The following is a 21,467-nucleotide window of genomic DNA, read 5'->3' as shown; positions in this document are numbered from 1 at the left end:
TCAAAAACCGGTAAAAATGTCATTTTACTCAAAACGGTTGCAGGAAAAACTATTCAATTTCACATTAGAGAGAGATAGCATGATTGCATTCTTTTGGTGCAAACAATACCGGCAACTGTCAGAATATGTATTGGGCTATCTCTAATTCAGTGAGAATGGGCGATTTCTTCTCTCATCTTTCCGATTATCGACATTGAAGAAACACCTAGGCTTGTAAGTTTTTTTTTTTTTCAATCAACGTTTATTTGACACGGCACAATACAAGTTAATGTTTTACGGAGCCAATCATATCTAGAATTTTACTTCATAAAGTATCTTAAAAACTAAAGACAAATTTTTTATCCTCGCTGCCGACTACGAGTTGAAATTAAATCTAAGATTAAAACTAAAATTAAACGCGTTTTAAAACTGGTGATTTGTTGTTGGGGCGTCATGATTTTCTTCAAACAGCCAAAAACAATGAGCAGCTTATTTGTTATGTTCTGCTAAACCAAGAAACGAACTGGAAAATGGACTTTCTCGGGCCTCTAGTTGCTGGTATCGTGCGGGGTCTAGTTGCTGGTTCTGGATCCGGGGTCCAAACGTGTACTTGCGGTTAAGTTGGATGTAGACGGAAAGGAGTGGGGCTAGACTGGTGCATGGATGGATTTCAGGAAAATGTATATGGAGGACATGTAGGGAAGGTCAAGGCTCGCCAAGACATCACGGACAGGAACAGCCGGCTGTCCACCCTCGGCCTGCAGGGAAGCTATTAATTTAGACCTGGCGCCACGGTGTTCAGGGCAAGACCAAACTACATGCTCTATGTCGTGATAACCTTCAGCACAGGCACAGATACCACCTTCCCCGAGCTCAATACGATGGAGATGCGCTACAAATCCATAGTGATTGGACATGAGCCGAGACATCACGCAAATGAAGTCTCGACCTACATCCAATCCCTTGAACCACGGGTTCGTCGATACCTTGGGGATAATGGAATGTAACCACCTTCCCAGTTCCCCCCTGGTCCAAGAATTTTGCCAACTGATGATCGTATTCTGACGTACAATTGCGAAAAATTCATTAAAGGCAATTGGTCTTTCATAAATTTCACCGTTTGCTGCGCCCACCTTAGCCAAAGATTCCGCTTTCTCATTGCCCGGTATCGAGCAGTGAGAAGGGACCCACGCTAAGGTAATCTGAGAAGATTTTTCGGATAAAGCACTCAAATGTTCCCGTATTTTCCCCAGGAAATACGGAGAGTGCTTTGCATTTTTCATCGATCGGAGAGCCTCAATAGAACTGAGACTCTCCGTAAAGATGAAATAATGGTCCGTGGGCATTTTTTCGATAACCCCTAGGGTGTACTGAATTGCAGCCAATTCTGCGACGTAAACAGAAGCAGGATTAACGAGCTTATGGGAGACGGTTAAATTGTTATTGAAGATACCGAAGCCAGTGGACCCATCGAGAAGTGATCCGTCAGTGTAGAACATATTGTCGTAGTTCATGTTTTGATATTTATTGGAAAAAATTTTGGGGATCTGCTGCACGCGTAAAAGATCCGGGATTCCACGAGTTTCTTCTATCATGGATGTATCGAAAAACACAGTAGAATCAGAAGTATTTAATAAGTCGACACGATTTGGAATATTCGAAGAAGGGTTAATATTTTGGAACATGTGATTGAAATACAATGTCATAAAACGGGTTTGAGAATTAAGTTCGATTAACCTTTCAAAATTTTCAATCACAGGACGGTTCAAGACCTCACATTTGATAAGAATACGAGAAGACAGACTCCAGAAGCGGTTTTTCAATGGTAGTACTCCAGCTAAGATCTCCAAACTCATCGTATGGGTCGATTGCATGCAACCTAAGGCGAAACGCAAACAACGATATTGTATTCGCTCCAGTTTGATCAAATGTGTGTTTGCTGCGGAGCGGAAGCAGAAACACCCGTACTCAATGACAGACAATATCGTTGTTTGGTAAAGCCTTATAAGGTCTCCCGGGTGTGCTCCCCACCATGATCCGGTTATTGTACGAAGAAAATTCACTCTTTGTTGACATTTTTTCATCAGAAACCTAATGTGACAACCCCATGTGCCTTTAGAGTCGAACCAGACACCAAGATACTTGTGTACCAAAACCTGAGAAATAGTTTTACCCATTATTTGTGGCTGGAGCTGAGCAGGTTCATGCTTCCTTGAAAAAACTACAATCTCAATCTTCTCCGGAGAGAATTCGATACCTAGCTGTAAAGCCCAAGCATACATATTGTCCAAGGTATCTTGCAATGGTCCTTGCAAATCGGCAGCTTTGGCTCCTGTAACAGAGACCACGCTATCGTCTGCAAGTTGTCTTATCGTGCATGAATTTGCCAGACATTCGTCGATGTCATTTACATAAAAATTGTAAAGAAGGGGGCTTAAACATGAGCCCTGGGAAAGACCCATGTAGCTAACGCGAAAAGTTGCCAAATCGCCGTGCGCAAAATGTATGTGCTTTTCGGACAACAAATTGTGCAAAAAATTGTTTAAAATTGGAGAAAATCCTTGTCGGTGAAGTTTACCCGAAAGAATGTCAATTGAAATGGAATCAAAAGCCCTCTTAATGTCCAAGAACGCAGACGCCATTTGTTCTTTGCGAGCATACGCCAGCTGAATATCTGTAGAAAGCAACGCAAGACAATCATTCGTTCCTTTGGCACAGCGGAAGCCAAATTGAGTATCTGATAGTAGACCGTTTGATTCGACCCAATGGTCTAAACGACGGAGTATCATTTTCTCCATCAATTTCCGGATACAGGATAGCATTGCAATCGGCCTATAAGAGTTGTGATCAGAAGCTGGTTTTCCCGGTTTTTGGATGGCGATCACCTTCACTTGTCTCTAATCCTGCGGTACAATGTTTTGCTCCAGGAACTTATTGAACAAGTTCAACAAGCGCCTTTCGGCATTGCCGGGTAGATTCTTCAACAAGTTGAATTTGATTCTATCCAACCCAGGCGCGTTATTGTTACAGGACAGGAGGGCAACCGAAAATTCTGCCATCGTAAAAGGTGATTCTATCGCGTCGTGGCCCGGAGACGCATCGCGAACAATGTTTTGCTCAGGAACAGAGTCCGGACATACTTTCCTGGCAAAATCAAATATCCACCGACTTGAAGACTCCTCGCTTTCGTTGACCGTTACGCGATTCCGCATTCTTCGGGCTGTGTTCCAAAGAGTGCTCATCGATGTCTCCCTCGACGTCTCGTTCACGAACCGACGCCAATATCCGCGTTTCTTTGCTTTAGCCAAGCTTTTAAGCTTGGTATCAAGCTCCGAATACCGTAAATAGTCGCCAGGTATACCTCCCTTCTGATAGGCCAAAAACGCGTCGGATCTTTGCGTGTAGACATTGGAGCACTCTTGGTCCCACCACGGAGTGGGAGGCCGTTCTTTAATCGTTACGCCGGGATATTTCTTCGTTTGGGCTTGCAACGCGGCGTCGAGAATCAACCCCTCGAGGAGGTTGTATTCTTCAAGTGGTGGATGATGTTGAATCGACTCGACTGCTTTTGAAATCATTTCCTCGTATAACTTCCAATCGACATTCCGTGTGAGGTCATATGGAATGTCAATTGGTCGCATGCGAGTTGTCCCGTTTGTAACTGAAACAAGAAGAGGCAAATGGTCGCTACCGTGAGGATCGAGGATTACCTTCTATGTGCAATCCAACCGTAGCGACGTTGAACATGAGGATAGATCCAAAGCGCTTGGGCGCGCTGGAGGTTTCGGGATACGTGTTATTTCAACGTTGTTTAAAATAGTCATGTCGAAGTCATGGCAAAGGTTATAGATTAAAGAGGAGCGGTTATCATTGTAAGGGGAACCCCAAGCCACACCATGAGAGTTGAAGTCTCCCAAAATCAAACGTGGCGAGGGAAGAAATTCTATTAAATCAAAGAGCAGCCGTTGCCCAATCTGTGCTCTGGGAGGAATATATATTAAGGCAATACAAAGCTCTTTACCTTGTATTGTCATTTGACATGCGACAACTTCGATGCCTGGAATCAAGGGGAGGTTAATACGATAGAAAGAATAGCACTTTTTAATCCCTAAAAGTACTCCTCCATATGGGGTATCTCGATCAAGGCGAATGATATTAAAATCATGGAAGTTAAGATCAGTATTCGAAGTAAGCCAAGTTTCACAAAGGGAAAATGCATCGCATTTGTTTTTATTTATCAAAACTTTGAATGAATCGATTTTTGGTAAAATACTTCTACAATTCCACTGTAAAACAGAGATAGAATCCTTCAAATTAGCAGATGAATTAGCCATCGAAGTATACGATCGCTGCAAGGAGGGGCCATTGGACAGTCAACTGCTTCAGAAATGATCTAACTGTTGGGAGGAACGCTTTAAGAAAAATTTTAATTGGATCAGGTATATTGAAGTTTTCAAAAATCCAGTCAACAATATCTGAAAATTTCACTAATCCAGTATTTGATTTATCTACTGGATGTGCAAAAGGAACAACTGGGGTTTTAGATGTTCCTGGAAGTGCTGGGAAGTCCTTCTGAGACTTTAAATTTCCGAGCCCAGGAGGAATTTGCTTCGGTTTTTCCTCAGCACTTTTTGTAGTGATTGTATTTTTCATTTCACTTTGAGAAATCCTAGGACCTTTTCTGGGAAGCTTAGAAGAGGAAAGATTTTTCCTCTTTCTAGACTCCCCAGGTTTCACATAGGATATTTTCCCTAGTGAATCGTCCGAATCGGTTTCATCAGAGAACAGTGGATCAAAGGGGTTTGAAGTAAAGGGAGAGGTGGTCGCGGTCTTTTTAAGCATGTCTGCGTAAGAACGCTTCAAACGCTCCTTGAGTGACCGCTTGATTTTATCCCTGCGCTGCATGTACATCGAGCATGTGGAGAGCTCATGCTGATTTTCCCCGCAGTGAATACATTTTTCAGCATTTACACTGCAGGTAGCCTCAGCATGGGTCTCTCCACACTTGCCGCACCTTGCCTTATTGCAGCAGTAGGCCGCAGTGTGACCTAACTGCTTACAATTAGTGCAATTCATTACGCGGGGAACATACAGGCGCACAGGTAGACGCACCCGGTGGATCGTCACGTGACTGGGCAGTGCAGACCCGGCGAACGTAACCCTAAACGAGTCTGACGGGGTGTACACTTTTTTGACGTCGACGAGCGACACTGACCGCAATTGCTTACAATCAATGATCTTTACATCGAGGCATGCGGCGTTCCTAAAGCAACCGATTCCGCTTTTCAGTATACACTCAACCGACAGACCCGAATCGGTCACGACGCCATCGATCTCCACGTCGCGAGCGGGTACATATACGCGGTACTCTCGAGTAAAGAGCTCGGAGCAGGCTATATTGTTGGCCTGTTTCCGGTCATTGACCACAAAACGGAGCTTGTTTGGTCTGACCTTTGAAATTTCAGTCACGGCCTTGAAACGTGACGTCAGGTCTTTTGAAATCTGCAAAATATTCAACGATTTCGACTTCGGCCCTGCTTTTGGCCTAAAGTACACAAAAAACCGGCTGCCCGCCGCTCCGTCTGGATAAAGCCTGGGTCGTGGGGTGACTGGAACAGGATTAGAAGAGGATTGATCAGGAGGGACAGGGTCGATGGGGTTTGGGGACGGAGGATCGGGGGGTAGGGATCTACATCCATTGCGTTTAGGTAAGCGCAATAGGTCCGACAAGAAGCACGTACCTCTTTCTTAGCGTTTTCCCAACGATGCTCGAGTTGTCTTCGACAGTACAATCACCAGATCACAGCCACACGCAGCAACACAGCCAAACAGCAGCAAGTAGTGATGAACAGCAGCACAGGAAATCAAAGGCCCTGAGCGCGGGTAATAACACAAATCAGGATTCAGGACAAACAATGCAGGATGAATCGGGCAAACGATGCCAGTTATGTAATATTTTATCCTCTGAAAAAAACGCGGACTCGAAAAATGACGTCGGGTACGGGTTTCGGGTAAAAATACCCGTACCCGACCATCTCTACTAGATACTTGATATTACCACCCGAACCAAAATACTTTCCTTTTGGAATATGTTGAGCTTAAATTGGTTAAAATAAATCAAGCAAACTACAAAAGTAAAACGAGCTCAAATCAAACATAGCTTCAAAATAAAAATATAAAATTATTATAGTCCTACGTCAACTATGCGGTCGTGTCTTGGAATTTTTTTTTAAATTATCAATATCATCAACTTGGCTTGAAAATTATAAAATTGAAATTATTGCAAAAGCCTTTGTTGTTTTATGGTCGAGGCAGCATTGAATCATGATCGGAGTTGCTTACTACTAAGACTTCACCACTACACTCTATCTGTGCAGGCTTCAGCATCGTCAAATGAAACACCAAAAGGAAAACATGCAACCCCTTCGTCTCACTCGCTGCTACTGAAACTTCTAGGGATGGGAAAACTATCAGTAACTACTGATAGTTATCAGTAAGAAAAAATATCATTAACTATCAGTAAAATTTTTCTCTTACTGATATTGTCCGATTTTTTTGTAGGGGAGGTACTCTACAGTCATGTTATTTTCACATAGACGCAACTAAGAAAATTTTTTCTTAGTTTTCTTAACTTTGCATTTAAAAAATACATATTTTTCCTAACTTTTCATTTAAAAGATACCGATTGAAAAAAATATGTATTAACGCTCAATACTTTTATAATTAAATATTGTGTAACAAAGTGTTGTAACAAAAAGAACACATACAATAAAAAAAGATCACTTCGATCGGGATTGAATCCCCGAACTATAAAATTGAAAATCTTAACCACAGCGTCAACGCCAACCTCTTTCAGAACAGCTGATTTAGTATTGAGTAGAGCTAGATTTGAGAATCTATTCTGCGTGCTGACCTTACTAAGCCCCGTTTTTAATAGCCGTATTACTGAAAAGCAACTCTCCACAGGTTGAAAAAAAGTTTGAAATGGACCTATGTTTAATACAAGCTTTCTGTGAAAAATTATGGGTGGGAGCTAGAAAATTTCTTATGTGAGATGGGAGCGCTTTTTGCGGCATTCGAAAGCTCTTGGAAAGCGAAATAAAACAATTTTTGGCGATTAACTAAACTTTGTTAAAATGAACAATAAAAAATGGACTAAAAAACATTTTCTTTTCCCAATTTCTCTTACGTAAACCTAAATCACCAAACATATGCAATACCGTCAACAAAAAGCAACGCCGAACCAAGGATGCTTTGACTAGAAGTACAGCTGACAACAAATGTAGCGTTGATAATTTGCTTAAAACTTAAATGCAAATTTCTGATATTTACTGATAGTAATCAGTAACAAGTTAGAAACTACTGATAGTTACCCAGTAAGGTTGATATAGGGTGTGGTAGAAGTATCAGTTAGATGGTGTTGGCGAGTTGAAAAATGTAAACACCATCCAAGTGAACAGTGATGACGTCATACCACAAATCATTGTAAAATCTCTTATGGATTTTTTTTGGGATTATAATTATACTTAATTCATAAATATTTATTCTGGAAACAATATACTATCTTTTCTTGCTGTTTTTTATTCCAATCAATTCATTTTTGCAATGGAAAAGCAGTACCATAGTGCAGTGTTTGAGTATAAGTAGTGAAATGAAACTATTTTGAAAAACTTACTACTAATTATAATCATAAACTTCCAGAATAATTTCAAAACTAATGTTTAATATATTCAAATGACAATAATTCAATTGAAGAAATTATTTTGCAATTTTTATTCATTTAACGAAATTTAAAGTTATTTTTCGTCTTAGTTATTGCTTTCTTTACTTTACAGCTGCTTTTTCCGGGTTTTGTATTGATGTATTTTCTTCTATTGAACAATCTATGCATGCAGGCTTGTCGAAGAATTAATTTTATGCTGACATATTTTTCTCAATCTGATGGGCCCAAATCAACGAATGGTCTGGGTATCTTGGCGGCAGTCAATAGAGGGAACAACTAGAATTAGTTCATTATAACTAAATGACATTATTCCATATTTTTATTATAGCACGTACCTGTTTCTTCTGAATCATCCGCGCAATGATTTCAAAAATGACTGCTGTAAATGCGGTTAGCCTACAAGAAGACCCTTCACTTGATATCCTTCTCAAATGCTCAAAACTTTATCCACTTCGTAACGCTTGTTCCTGCGGAGAGCAATGAAAACTGGTGTTTTTTTCAACACAATTAATAGTAACAGGAAACTGCACAGTTACACATTTCTTAATCTTCTCATTTTTGGCAGAAAAAGAACCAAATTTCTATACCATTTGATTTCAATTACACTTAAGCACTGCAAAAATATGAAACCCAAACATTGGTATGACGTAGCACCCTTTCGTAGCAACGGTTGTGTAAATAACATCATAGTAGTTTTACACATGATATACAAAATTAATGTAGATGTAGATGTAGAACTATAATACCATTGACACACCCTATATAAACCATACTGATAGTTACCAGCAATAATTTTTAATGATAGTACCTATCACTAGAAACCTCGTAAACTCAGTTCGGCTGGTGCTTTCCGAAGAGAAGATGAACACTCTTCATATTTCATGCGACTGTTGCATGTGTAATCTTTTGCGTTCTGCTTTGCCTTCCGTCTTTCGGATGAAGTTGAAACAACTTCAACTGACGAAAATATTGCTTAAAATGAATTTCTGCAATCGTCGTCGTCTTCATTATCGATTTGAAGCGACTATAATCAGCTTCAATAAAATCGTCACTTGGATGGATGAGGGTAAATTACTTCGGACAAAGCGTTGATGCTGCTATTGGGTTTTAGGCCGTGAACATACCGGCGTGGCTTGCATTGCAAAGATGGTTCACCTCGCCGTGGGTTAATGTACAGCCGTAAGTAGAGCTGTACATTAACCAGCGATAGGGCGAGTCGCCTTCACAGCGACTCTGTCTGTCTGTCTGTCTGTCTGTCTGTCTGTCTGTCTGTCTGTCTGTCTGTCTGTCTGTCTGTCTGTCTGTCTGTCTGTCTGCCTGTCTGTCTGTCTGTCTGTCTGTCTGTCTGTCTGTCTGTCTGTCTGTCTGTCTGTCTGTCTGTCTGCCTGTCTGTCTGTCTGTCTGTCTGTCTGTCTGTCTGTCTGTCTGTCTGTCTGTCTGTCTGTCTGTCTGTCTGTCTGTCTGTCTGTCTGTCTGTCTGTCTGTCTGTCTGTCTGTCTGTCTGTCTGTCTGTCTGTCTGTCTGTCTGTCTGTCTGTCTGTCTGTCTGTCTGTCTGTCTGTCTGTCTGTCTGTCTGTCTGTCTGTCTGTCTGTCTGTCTGCCTGTCTGTCTGTCTGTCTGTCTGTCTGTCTGTCTGTCTGTCTGTCTGTCTGTCTGTCTGTCTGTCTGTCTGTCTGTCTGTCTGTCTGTCTGTCTGTCTGTCTGTCTGTCTGTCTGTCTGTCTGTCTGTCTGTCTGTCTGTCTGTCTGTCTGTCTGTCTGTCTGTCTGTCTGTCTGTCTGTCTGTCTGTCTGTCTGTCTGTCTGTCTGTCTGTCTGTCTGTCTGTCTGTCTGTCTGTCTGTCTGTCTGTCTGTCTGTCTGTCTGTCTGTCTGTCTGTCTGTCTGTCTGTCTGTCTGTCTGTCTGTCTGTCTGTCTGTCTGTCTGTCTGTCTGTCTGTCTGTCTGTCTGTCTGTCTGTCTGTCTGTCTGTCTGTCTGTCTGTCTGTCTGTCTGTCTGTCTGTCTGCCTGTCTGTCTGTCTGTCTGTCTGTCTGTCTGTCTGTCTGCCTGTCTGTCTGTCTGTCTGTCTGTCTGTCTGTCTGTCTGTCTGTCTGTCTGTCTGTCTGTCTGTCTGTCTGTCTGTCTGTCTGTCTGTCTGTCTGTCTGTCTGTCTGTCTGTCTGTCTGTCTGTCTGTCTGTCTGTCTGTCTGTCTGTCTGTCTGTCTGTCTGTCTGTCTGTCTGTCTGTCTGTCTGTCTGTCTGTCTGTCTGTCTGTCTGTCTGTCTGTCTGTCTGTCTGTCTGTCTGTCTGTCTGTCTGTCTGTCTGTCTGTCTGTCTGTCTGTCTGTCTGTCTGTCTGTCTGTCTGTCTGTCTGTCTGTCTGTCTGTCTGTCTGTCTGTCTGTCTGTCTGTCTGTCTGTCTGTCTGTCTGTCTGTCTGTCTGTCTGTCTGTCTGTCTGTCTGTCTGTCTGTCTGTCTGTCTGTCTGTCTGTCTGTCTGTCTGTCTGTCTGTCTGTCTGTCTGTCTGTCTGTCTGTCTGTCTGTCTGTCTGTCTGTCTGTCTGTCTGTCTGTCTGTCTGTCTGTCTGTCTGTCTGTCTGTCTGTCTGTCTGTCTGTCTGTCTGTCTGTCTGTCTGTCTGTCTGTCTGTCTGTCTGTCTGTCTGTCTGTCTGTCTGTCTGTCTGTCTGTCTGTCTGTCTGTCTGTCTGTCTGTCTGTCTGTCTGTCTGTCTGTCTGTCTGTCTGTCTGTCTGTCTGTCTGTCTGTCTGTCTGTCTGTCTGTCTGTCTGTCTGTCTGTCTGTCTGTCTGTCTGTCTGTCTGTCTGTCTGTCTGTCTGTCTGTCTGTCTGTCTGTCTGTCTGTCTGTCTGTCTGTCTGTCTGTCTGTCTGTCTGTCTGTCTGTCTGTCTGTCTGTCTGTCTGTCTGTCTGTCTGTCTGTCTGTCTGTCTGTCTGTCTGTCTGTCTGTCTGTCTGTCTGTCTGTCTGTCTGTCTGTCTGTCTGTCTGTCTGTCTGTCTGTCTGTCTGTCTGTCTGTCTGTCTGTCTGTCTGTCTGTGAAATATAAAATATTTTATATCTCAGTAGCGTTTACACACTTTTTTATTATTTTCATTTGTCACCAGTGCCGGTAAGAATCTGCAATGAATGATCGTTTAATTTTTCTTGCAGCGAAAATATTCAAACAGTCACCAAAAACATATCTACTGATTTTACACCATCTTACCCAAGCTCACTTGCGGTGGAGGTCTATTAAAAAATTAACATGCGGGGTTTGAGCTGTTTTTTTCTGTGAATTTCAGAATTTTACCGGTTTCTATGCGAATTTCGGAATTCACTCGATCTTCACGCGGACTACCATGCTTAGGTATTTTGCCTTTCTCCTCTGGTAAAATTGTTTAATACACGCAATTTTCGTATTTTTCTATGCGATTTTACACGTTGCGTATCCCTGGGTACGAGGACAGGTTATGTTCCAGAGTTTCGCTGTTTATATTTATAAAATCCAGATAAGTCAAAATTTTGGCTTGAACACAAAAAGCTCATTAATAAACTGATTAAAGTGAAGAGAAAAAGATGAAATTCACAACAGCTGCGTAAATAATATACCTAACAAATCAGCTGAGCAAGGCCAAACATCAACAATCGACAATTTGATTATTCTCACCAAATTTCTAATTACGTTATAATCAGTTAGTATATTTTTTTATCGTCAAGTTCACATCCACTGCTCAGAGTAAAAACAAAATAGCTTGACTTGCATTATAGTCATTTCAATAAAAAAGATTAGGATTATGGCTGACATTCAAGAATTTTTTATCATAATAAACTTTTAACATGTCGCAGTAAGGGTAAACAGTATTCATATAACTTTACACTTTTAGTAATTATAATCATTTTTTTAAATGGACCAATCTTCAATTTTTGTTTACAATTTTGTTAATAAATTTTTGGAGTATTCGTGTCATTTATTTTTTTCGTATTTTTTATATTTTCAAGCGGTATGCACCATGATGAAATTGTTCCGAATGAGGCACATTTTATTTCATTTTTATTCATCTTTTGTCTTTCTGAGTGCGGCTTTAACCCTTAAAAACCCTTTTCTGTGCATGACTATATTTGAAAATAATCAAAAAAATTATAACAGTATTCAGTATCTACAATAAAAATTATTTCAAATTGCAATATGACTAAATTCATCGTATGTGTTTACCAGTTTACCAGTTATGCATTACTGAGCATCCTTTCTTGTTTGAATGGTTTCAATGCCTAGATTAATACTTTTTTAGACTGTTTATACAGCGCAAGAATGTAAATGTCGAATGATATCCAAAATGACATAATTTGTATGCATTTGTTTGCTTTCTCTACGTCTCCTCAAATTAATTTGGGTAAACCCCTTCCAAACGGAAATCCTGCGCACGATTATGCAACCGAGGCTTACGCATTTGCATCCTAGTCCCGACAATCGCGTGGATTAGCGAGCCATATAATCGGCTCCAGCTTCTATGGACCGGAATTCGTAGCCATTGTACACAACCTGTATAACGAACGCGCGATAACTAGACCGTACTGAACTTTACCATGCAACACCCGTACATTTACGCAACATAATCTTCTTATCTTCTTTCCCCGTGTGCTAACTCCCGCATCAGTTGGACGCCCTCCGGCGGTGGATTTCTGCCCGGACACGCAAATCTACACCATCGAGGGTCGACACGAGAGCGTTAAGGCCACCTGGGAAGAGCCCATCTTCTCGGACAATGTCGGCGTCGTTACCATCACCAAGTCCAACGTAAGTGCCACTACACTAGTTTACTTAACTTTCACCGCTCTTCCGCATGGATTCCACAACATTCACAAAGCCGGTTGTATAAATTTTAATCCCGAAATCATTCTCATTCTCGGTCGGTCGGTCGGTAATTATTAGAGCCCCGGTACGGATTTCGGCACCGGCAGTCATCTCATAACGTACGAGGCACACGACGAAGCCGAGTGGAGCGCCAAGTGTGTCTTCAAAATCGTGGTCAACGTGAGCAAAGGCAAGGACGTTCAGCATTTTCAGCTTCCGATCCTGTACAATCGGTTCTACTTTTAATTGTGGTGAAACCCGCTTGAAATCCATCCCCCAAGGCAGTGTCCCAAATCCCGGCTGAAAAGTGAAAGCTGCTTATGAAAACTTTTTTTTTCGCCGCAACCCGCCGTGAAAACCCTCTTCGAACTTCGTTCTTTCGCTAAGTTTAGTTCAACAGCGTAGAAATAAAAAGTAAAATGCACTGGGTCAGAGTTGAAAACTGAAACAAACAAAAAAGAAGTCGGTTTAATGCAGAACAAGTTAGTTTAACGGCTCGGTTTGAACTATTTGCATGCGACGAAATCGCGACAAAGAATTAAAAAAGAAAATACAAACAAAAAAGTGAAAATGAAAACAATAATAAATTACTTGGAGAGAATCAGAATAACTATTATACAAACGCAGAGCGAGACAGACAGGGAAAAAGAAAGGTCCAGGACGGTAGGCGGGAGCAGCTTCCCGGCGTAGATGAAAATGGGTAACAGGAATAAATTAGGGATAAGGACTTTTGTAAATAGTTCAGGATAGGTCAACTTGAGTAGAGCTGGCGTTGGATTTTGCACTGTGTTGTGCAGCAATCAAAGGGGCGTCCCGGTCGAAACTTTTGACCTTTTTTCTGCAAAATCATTTATTTAGCAAGTTTGTTTTTAATCAATTGGCTGCGCAATGGCGAGCGAGAAGTAACAGCCATGAACAGAGGAGTGAATAGTAAAAAAATTAAACACGTAAAGCATAAGCTTCTATTTATCTTCTTTTTTTGCTGAGCAGTAAGTGATTAGAATAATGTTTTAGCACATAATGGACTTGTAGCTGGTAAGATGAAAGGAATAATGATGGAATAATATATAACTTTCATAAAATGTCCTAAGATAGTGTTTGAATTTGATTTTTAAACTTGTTTGATGACAAGCATCCTAGGCTTTCAATTTATTATGAATTGAACTCAAATAACAGGAATTAACTTTTTTTTTCATTTAATGGGTTCCAAGTGAGAAATGAAGGTTAAAGTTAAGTTTTCTTCTACGTTATATATTTTGGAAAATGAGTCTTCGATTCAGTACCGAACTTAGTACTCATAAATATTCTCTCCTTCTGCTTGTTGCAAGGTTTCCATTCTTCTGATCATATAAGGAATCAGTTAACCTTCTAGTGCCTAAATTAATTTTCAGACGGACTTCGAAAAAATCACTTTAAAGCCTTATAAACATTTTTTGAGTCCTTATTGAAGCTTTTCAAAATCGTTTAAAATTTGTCCACGTGGAATGTGGATGGCCCCTAAGAGGAAGTTTGACAAATCTGAAATTCCAACTGTAAGTATTTTCATCAGTTTTCAGTGCGTTAAAGATAATCAGAAGCTGTGAATCAGTTTTTGTTAATAGGTACAATAAAAATATATTGAAAATGTTGAATTATTGACATAATTCAACAGCACTGCACTGCCCATAATCGCATATTTGTAACATTTGCAAAATTGGTTGTTCGAGCAATTCGCACTTTTATATTTTGACCTTAAATGCATTGTTACTAATATATTCTCGCAAATAGACACTTTAACTAAACTTAGTATCATGAAGAAAGCACTACTTTACACTATGTATACATTGAATATTACTTTTGAAGTCAAATTGGTTGAAATTTTTGCAATGATACATTTATGCCGTCACTTTCAAGCTACTTTTGGAATATATCACATGGAAAAAGAAGTTTTTCATGTATTCAACAAGCATGAGCTGAACATCAGAAACGGATCACCGGTGGTTGGTTACCGGACCAGAATAACTTCCGAGTTCCAAAGGATGCTGATGTGGATTTGGATGGAAACTTTTTCGACAAAAAAGTTGAAAAAGTTAAGCAGTGTGACAATTATGCGGTTATTTACGCTATGTGACAAAACAACTTGGTATTTTTTACGACTTTTTTCACACAAACATAAGCATATTTTTCCAGATGTAAAAAATACATACTATTCTAAGCATTTCCCAATAAAAAGCACGAAATCCATAAAATGTCGAATGTTACAATTATGCGATCACAGGCAGTGCAGTACGTAAACAAATACAGCGGATACCTAGGTAACCTACCACTATGTTCGCTCTGCATGGTAGGGATGGGCGATACTGACAAAGGTATCGATACTTTGGTATCGCAATACTTCAATGAACTCCGATACAAGGTTTCGGAGTATCGGTTGAAGAAGTATCGTTATCGATGCTTCGATAGTACCGGTATCAGACCTACAATATTTTTCCAAAAAATTAAAGGGTATGTGCTTGAGTGCACAAACGTAGGCTCGCCGTGGGACTAAGGTGGGTGTAAAGATTTAATTCTGCCTTAGCCATAGTATATAACACACACCAAACGTACAAATATTTCAAAACCTTTTTGGAAGCTGGCGAAGATTCTTAAGAAACCTTCAAAGCCTATTCCAGTTTTCAAAGATGGTGAACGTTTTCTTGTATCCAATGAACAAAAGGCTCAAAGACTTGCTCAGCAGTTTGAGAGTGTTCATAACTCAAATTTGAATTTTGTGAGTCCAATTGAAAATGAAGTCACACGTCAATTTGATTTAATTTCTTCCCATAATTTTCTACCTGCAGAAATAATTGAAACTAACTTGAATGAGATTAAATCAGTTATTAAAAATTTCGAAAATATGAAAGCACCTGGTGACGATGGAATCTTTAATATACTAATCAAACATCTCCCTGAGAGCACAATGGAATTTTAGTGAAAATTTTCAATTGCTGCTTCAAAATTGCATATTTTCCCAAATTAAGGAAAAATGCAAAAATTACTCCAATTTTAAAACCGGATAAGAACCCAGCTGAAGTTTCAAGTTATCGACCAATCAGTTTACTTTCTTCAATAAGTAAACTGTTTGAGAGAATTATTCTTAACAGAATGATGTCACACATCAACGAAAATTCAATTTTTGCAAATGAACAGTTTGGATTTCGCCATGGGCATTCCACAACTCATCAATTGCTCAGAGTTACTAATATGATACGAGCTAACAAATCTGAAGGTTATTCCACTGGAGCTGCTCTTTTAGACATAGAAAAAGCATTCGACAGTGTTTGGCGTAAAGGTTTGATTGCGAAATTGCAAACTTTTAATTTTCCAATTTTCCTAATCAAAATTTTAAAAAATGATCTCACTAATCGAACTCTGCAGGTTGTCTATCAGAATTCAAAATCTGATAGATTTCCTGTCAGAGCAGGTGTGCCTCAAGGTTCAGTCTTGGGTCCAGTCCTGTACAACATATTCACTACAGATCTTCCTGATTTGCCTCCAGGATGCACAAAGTCATTGTTCTGCGATGACACAAGCATTTCCGTAAAAGGAAAAAGTCTTCGTGTCATATGCCGTCGATTGCAGAAAAGTTTAGAAATTTTTCTTCCTACTTGTAAAAGTGGAAAATCTCTCCCAATGCTTCTAAAACTCAAATGATAATTTTTCCGCATAAGCCTAGGGCTTCTTTCCTCAAGCCAAACAATAATCACGTTGTCAAGATGAATGGGGTTATTTTAAGTTGGTCTGACAAGGTTAAGTACTTGAAACTAATTTATGATAAAAAACATATTTTCAAAGAGCACATTGAGAGTATACAAGCCAAGTGCATCAAATATACGAGATGTTTATATCCTCTCATCACAGGAGTTCTAAACTTTGTTTAAAGAACAAATTTTTGATTTACAAACAAATTTTTAGACCAGCAATGCTTCATGCTGTACCGATCTGGTCAAGTTACTATTTAACAAGGAAGAAAACGCTCCAAAGGATTCAGAATAAAATTCTGAAAATGATTTTGAAGCGTCCTCCTTGGTTTGGTACACTCGAATTACATAGACTTACTGGTGTTGAACCATTAGAAGCTATGTCAAATAAAATTATTAACAATTTTCGACAAAAATCGTTGCAATCCTCAATTGCTACGATAAGCTCTCTTTATAGCCAATAAGTTAGCAATTAAGTTAGTTGTAAGTTTACTTCCCATTTTCTGACAAGTAGGTTTAAATCCCTACGAATGATAAGTCCTAATTGCGAAAGCAAACAAATCCTAACAACTAAAATTACAAATTTCTAACAGTGTTGAGAAGTCACCATTTGTGATTGGACACACATACTCATTATTTACTAATAGTTATCATAAATACTTAAACTACTAACAAATCCCCCCCTTAAAAAAAAAAACGTACAAATATCATACACAATAATCCATGAACATTTCACAAAAAACCACATACACCTATCATAAACCACAGCTTACAAATACCAATACCCACATGAACTGCCCATAAATGCATAACAGTCCCATGTAATTTCTTATCACTTTTTGCCTAAACTTCAAAAATTTCTTCACATGCTCTCAAAAAATCGAAAGAAAAAGTTTTTTGTTGCTAAATTGATTAGAAAAATATGAATTTTGGTCAGTCCCATGTTACAAATAAACGCAAAACAAGCTCAGTGCTGTAAGTAACTAGCATAAAATTATGGTCACTATCATAAAAATACCAATACTAATAGGAAAAATAATTAACTTGTTGCCTATACAAGTGTACTGTCATAAATATATTTACCTCGGATAAATGCCTTTTTGCACACACATGTTATACACACATACACGTAATACACACACACACGTAATACACACACAAACACACACACAAACACAAACACAAACACACACACATATACACATACACACACACATACACACATACCCATACACACACATACACATACACACACATACACACACATACACGCTATTCACACATACACGCTATTCACACATACATATACACGCTATTCACACACCAACACGCTACTCAGATACACACGCTTAATATACGACACACTATACCTACACTATCGGCAGCACCCAAACGGCCCTTCCCACGGCTTCCAATGGTCCCCAGTGCCGTTCACGTCCAATTTCGGGCTGTATTCCAACAACGATATCTGAATTAGATTACCACTGGTGGGGTCCAACTCAGATCGAAGGGAAGCCGAACTGTTCGCCTTGACGGTCGACCAGGGAATGATCTTCTCTCAACACGGAATGTCCTTTTATAGCGTCACTCAGTGTGGGGAACTTTGGTGATTGGGGGAAGAACCAATCATGTGGAAGCATCTCTGCTTTCTTACTTCGTCGCTTACGTTGGGTGATGAATGCGATGCCAATTGGCTGGCATTGCTAGCCAATGACTGAATGCGTGAAATTATTTCGTCTATGTTTTTGAAGTCTGCGTTAGGGAAATATACCAATCGTATGAAAAATGTATGTGGAAATCCGCAATTTTCGCGGAGTAATAAGAAAATGGTACCTTAAAATATCATGTTATACAAATCTTGTATATTTTAGCTTTCCAACGGTATATTATCTATTGAAATCGGAACAGTTGTTTGAGCGCTATTAGCATCTAAAATCTTCCATTCAGCCAACCAAGAACGTTACATGTTCAATCCAGTTTTCACGGAAGGTACCTTAGTATAGTGAAGAAAGACGTAGCCCACGTCAAAAGCATCATTTGGAAAGTATCGATACCTGTACTCATCTCTTGCGGTGAGTATCGATGCCAAAATACTCGGTACCGTTGGTATCGTTGCTAGTATCGCTCCTACTGCATGGCCAGTATGTACGACTACACATTAAAATCCAGGGGAGCAAGGTCCGGGGAGCTGGGATGCTTATCAAGAAAATCAGTCAAATTCTCCCGAAGCCACGCTTCGATGCTATTCAACGCTGCACCATCCTATTAAAAGACGTAATGATCTTTTCCGTAGAAGTCCTGAAGTGCTGGGAGCACAACCTTCCCTAGAATATCGGTCTTATAGCAAACGGCGTTGTTTTTCACTTTTTTGCTCTTCTCCTAGAAAGGTATAGCAATCACTTGCAAAACCGAAAGTATAAAAGTGCTCCAAAGGGCCAAATGGCATATATCACTCGACTCAGCTCGACGAGCTGAGCATTTTCTGTATGTGTGTGTGTATGTGTGTGTGTGTGGTGTATGTGTGTGTGTGTGTGTGTGTGTGTGTGTGTATGTGCAGATTTTTATTCTCACTCACTTTTCTCGGAGATGGCTGGACTGATTTTCATGAAATTAATTGCAAATGAAAGGTCTCGTTGTCCCATAAGACTCTATCAAATTTCATTGTAATCGGATTTTTAGTTAAGAGGTTATGTATCAAAATGTAAAAATCATGAAACATCATTATCTCGAAAACTACACAACCGATTTGAACAGAATTGATTTCAAAAGAACGGGCTACCTAAAATACCGTTAACTTTTGAATTTCATAAAGATTGAACTTGTGATTCAAAAGTTATGACAAGAAACATGTTTTGAAGACTACTTAATCTCACTCATGTTTCTCAGAGATGGCTGAACCGATTTTCATAAAATCAGTGTCAAATGGAAGGCCTAGTTGCTCCATAAGACCCTATTGATTTGTTTTGCAATCAGACTATTACTTTGTCTGTTAATTTTAAAAATGTGAAATCCAGCTTTGAAAAGGAACATATTTCGAAGACTACTTGAACTCACTCACTTTTCTCAGATATGGCCGACCCGATTTCCACAAAATTAGTGTCAACTAATAAGTCTAGCTGCCTCGTAACACCCTATGTATTCATATTGGGTGGTATTCGGTCATTTTCAGCAAATTTTCTGGAATCAATCTGGACACCGGAAATACTCATATTGGGAGGTATTTAGTTATTTTGGTTGTTTTCCAGAAATTAACAGTGGTCGTCTTTAAATTCAAAATGGTGTCAAGGGTCAATGTTTGGTTTCTATGCATCATCTCGATTACGGAAATATCCATGTTGAGTATTATTTGGTCATTTTCGACTGTTTCCTATGAGTTGCCATTTAGCGATTCAAAATGGTGCCTGAGGTCAATTGTTAGCTCATTGCATCATTCTGGTTCCAGAGATACTCATATTGGATGGTGTTTGGTTATTTTAGACTGTTTTTCACAAACCGAAATTCGCCATCTTGGATTTCAAAATGGTATTTAAGATAATTTCTGGCCTCTGAGCTTCATTCTGGTTGAAGAAAAACCCATATTGGGTGTAATTCGATCATTTTCCGCTATTTCCCAGGAACCGGTAGTCGCCAATCTAGAATCCAAAATGGGGTTATGGTCGATTTCAGCTGCTGTGTATTATTCTAGATCCGGGGATACTCATGTTAGACAGAAATCGGCCATTTTCGGCTGTTTGCCAGAAACCACAAGTTGTCATCCTACAATTCATAATGGTGTCTGAAGCCGATTTGTGGCTCCAGTGCATCATTACGATTCCGAAAATACCTCCTTTTTTGGGTGGTTTGCCGCTGTTTTTCCGAAACCGGAAGTCACCATCTTAGAATTCAAAATGGTATCTGTGGTCGAATTTAGCTCCTGTGTATCTTTCTTTATCCAGATATTATTATATCGGGTGGAAATCGTTCATTTTTGGCTGTTTTCCAGAAACCGGAAGTTGCTATCTTACAATCCAAAATGTTGCCTGAGGTCGATTATCGAACATGTTTGTTACCACTAAAAACATTTACCTGCCAAATATGGTTCCATTTAGTTGCTTAGTTCGCGAGATGTGCAGAAATTTGTGCAGAAACATGTGCTTCTATAAGAGAAAGGGGCGTCGAACCATGATGGACATATTTATTACCCTTTAAAATATCCACATGCCAAATTCGGTTTCATTTGCATGGTTTGTTCTTTAGTTGTGCATAAATGTATGTTTCATTTGTATTGGACCCCTCCGTCCCAGAAGAGGGAACGGTCTCAAACTATCATAGGAACCTTTATCGGGACCAAAAACCCCTACATACAAATTTTCACGTCGATCGGTACGGTAGTTTTCGAGCCTATTTGGATCAAACAGACAGACAGACCGGACTGCATTTTTATATGTATAGATTACAACATCAATATTTTAGAACCTAAAGAGTGAATATACATTTATTGGATTGAAGCGTTCATTTAAATCTATTTTTACAAATAAAAGTTTGAATGAGAAAGGCTGGGTCTGACCGCTAGGTGGATTAATTTAGGTTTTTTTCGATAAACATCAGTTGAACGTCATCAGATGCTGGCCAACGTGGGCGTCATCCGAAAACACGAACTCCTGAACTGCGTGCCGCAAACAACTTTACTACGATGTCGCGGTATTCTTTTAACGGGCGCGGTAAACATACAACAAATGTTAGTAAGTCGATACCATGCGCGTCAGATAGCCTATATGAGTAGGGTTGCCACATTTATTCCTGTATTTTCGCTCGAGAATATCTGTATATCTGTTTCACGGGCTAAAAAATCTGTATAAAAAATCTGTATCGAGCAAACTAAGAACGTTGGATGAAAAACTTCTTCCTTAAAAATATATTGAAACAAATCACCATTTTTTGCTTTAGCTTAATTTTTTATTGGTTACACACTTATGATCAAGCGATAATCAAATGTAGTAACTGAGCACGATATTGCTTTTTTTAAGTGATGTTCATGCATGTTTTTGTTAATTTTATTTAGTAGCTCCTGCTTGGTTAGCAACGTAGGTTTTTAAAATTGAGCTCATAAGCTTAGGGGCCATGAGATTTTCGGCTTTGGACGTGCTGCAATTATAAATTGAAAATATGCGTTCTACACAAGCCTACTATAGAATGTGGAATTATTTTAAAAATTTGCACAAATGATCTCAGTAACGGAAACAT

The 21,467-nt window shown here is 39.6% G+C and overlaps 1 protein-coding gene across 2 annotated transcripts in view; it reads left to right on the top strand.

Annotated features, from left to right (window-relative positions):
• LOC129722123 (uncharacterized) overlaps window positions 1–13,615 on the top strand; it is a 279,868-nt gene extending 266,253 nt beyond the window's left edge. For both annotated transcript variants that reach the window (XM_055675370.1, XM_055675369.1), the window contains 2 exons: window positions 12,329–12,468; window positions 12,604–13,615. In XM_055675370.1, the coding sequence (XP_055531345.1) occupies window positions 12,329–12,468; window positions 12,604–12,771 (308 nt within the window). In that variant the 3' untranslated portion in view covers window positions 12,772–13,615. The remainder of the gene's footprint in view (window positions 1–12,328; window positions 12,469–12,603) is intronic.
• The last annotated feature ends 7,852 nt before the right edge of the window (window positions 13,616–21,467 follow it).

The sequence above is a fragment of the Wyeomyia smithii genome, chromosome 2 (assembly GCF_029784165.1).
Source record: "Wyeomyia smithii strain HCP4-BCI-WySm-NY-G18 chromosome 2, ASM2978416v1, whole genome shotgun sequence".
Classification (NCBI taxonomy): domain Eukaryota; kingdom Metazoa; phylum Arthropoda; class Insecta; order Diptera; family Culicidae; genus Wyeomyia; species Wyeomyia smithii.
The sequence above is the reverse complement of the archived record's forward strand: the minus strand, read 5'-3'. Positions and strand labels throughout refer to the sequence as shown.